Source organism: Mandrillus leucophaeus, unplaced genomic scaffold (genome assembly GCF_000951045.1).
Source record: "Mandrillus leucophaeus isolate KB7577 unplaced genomic scaffold, Mleu.le_1.0 Scaffold343, whole genome shotgun sequence".
Classification (NCBI taxonomy): Eukaryota; Metazoa; Chordata; class Mammalia; order Primates; family Cercopithecidae; genus Mandrillus; species Mandrillus leucophaeus.
In genome coordinates, this window is record NW_012103621.1 from 353,854 (window position 1) to 355,753 (window position 1,900).

Consider the following 1,900-nt stretch of genomic DNA (forward strand, 5'->3'; position numbering starts at 1 on the left):
AGCCAGGATGGTCTCGATCTCCTGACCTCGTGATCCGCCCGTCTCGGCCTCCCAAAGTGCTGGGATTACAGGCTTGAGCCACCGCGCCCGGCCAGTAAAATAGTTTCTGATTTGCTAGCCTTGTAAACCTAGAGTTACAGTTAATGATTTTCAGTACGTTGGGATAAGGCGATGGAGGTGGGTATAATAAACATTTTTAAGTGCTTTATAAGCTTGCATCATCAGAATTTTGAGTCATTTCAGTTATATTTTATCCACTCAGAGAAAATCGTGGTGTCTGTTCTCTTACAAGATGTTGAAACTGATAGTATGAAATAAAAGGAATAAGGCCTTTGCAATTATTTCATTGTTTGAATCCCAGTTCTGCCCTTTATTGTGTGCTGTTGAGCAAATTATTTTGTATTCCTGAGCCTTTATTTCCCTAAACAAATAGAAATAATCCCTAACTTGCAGGATTGTTATCAGGATTTAGAAATAATGTGTTTAAAGTGCCTGACCCATAAATGGTTAACAAATGGTGTGACTGTTGTTGATGCTGTCAGCATTCTGTCTCTCTAAACATCTAGTTTTCTCCAAGGTAAATGCTGATCTTCATAAATCACATGTTCAAGAATGCCTGCTATGCACAGGTACCACAAATTAGAGCACTTTAAGTTAATTTAAAAAAAAATTTTTTTAGTGTCTTCCACCCATAGTGGGGTCAACTATCAGCTAAGCAGTAGTAGAGACTATATTAGGCCTTGTTGTGTACCAGCGCTCACTTTCAGCAACATTTAAGAATAGAAACTAGGACCTGCGTAAAGTCTGCTCCGAATGACTGCTTAAGTCATATTTCAAGGTGAAAGTAGTGAAATGTAGGATCAGCCTATGTATTCATACATTTTTAAAAGTGCTTTCAGATACATTTTTACCTTTTTCTTGTTTGTTTAAACTTTAACCAAACAAATCTAGGTTGGAAGAAGTGGCAATATCCCAGCTGGAACAACAGTTGATACAGACATTACACACCCATATGAGTTTGATTTTTACCTCTGTAGCCATGCTGGAATACAGGTAAGCCTACACTTTGGGTAAAATATTTTAATACAAGAACTGTCATTCTTACATGTATTTTTTAAATCTCAGAAAAAGGATAAAGAAATACTCATTACATTCCAAATTGTTTCCACATGAAATTAGATGAAACTTTCAGTAAACAAATGTCTTCCCTTTCCTTACCTTGAAAGGGACTTAGGAACTTATTTTTATGAAAATATCAGAATATAAGTAGTTTAATAGAATGAATCTCCCTGAAACAGGCCCTTAATTTACCTAAAATGTTTAAAAAAAGTGAAAGTACCTGATTGTTCCTTTAGCATATGCGTCTTTTAAAAAAAAAAGAGAGAGAGAGAAAGGAGAGAAAGTACTATTTTGCTCAGGCTAGACTAGAACTCTTGGGCTCAAGCAGTCCTCCCACCTCAGCCTCCCAAGTAGTTGGGACAATAGACCTTCACACTCAGCTAATGATAACATTTTATAGAAAACTTTGACATGTACTAGTAGGTATTAAGCATGTGAGAGAGTGTAATTGAGCTGGGCATGGTGGCTCACACCTATAATCCCCACACTTTGGGAGGCTGAGATGGGCAGATGCTTGAGTTCAGGAGTTTGAGACCAGCCTGGGCAACATAGAGAAACCCTGTCTCTACAAAAAATACAAAAATCAGCCAGACATGGTAGCATGTGCCTGTAGTCTCAGCTACTCAGGAGGCTGTGGTGGGAGGATCACTTGAGCCAGGCAGAGGGAGGTTGCCGTGAGCCAAAATCGTGCCACTGCACTCCAGGCTAGGTGACAGAGCCAGACCTTGTCTCAAAAAATAAAATAAGAATTTAATTGTACAATTACAGCTTTCCTTTTTTT

The 1,900-nt window shown here is 38.4% G+C and overlaps 1 protein-coding gene across 3 annotated transcripts in view; it reads left to right on the forward strand.

The window, feature by feature from the left end:
• The window catches only part of AGO3 (argonaute RISC catalytic component 3), a 138,200-nt gene that overhangs the window by 123,962 nt on the left and 12,338 nt on the right, over nucleotides 1–1,900 (forward strand). For all 3 annotated transcript variants that reach the window (XM_011988989.1, XM_011988990.1, XM_011988992.1), the window contains one exon: nucleotides 952–1,053. In XM_011988989.1, coding sequence (XP_011844379.1) covers nucleotides 952–1,053 — 102 coding nt within the window. The remainder of the gene's footprint in view (nucleotides 1–951; nucleotides 1,054–1,900) is intronic.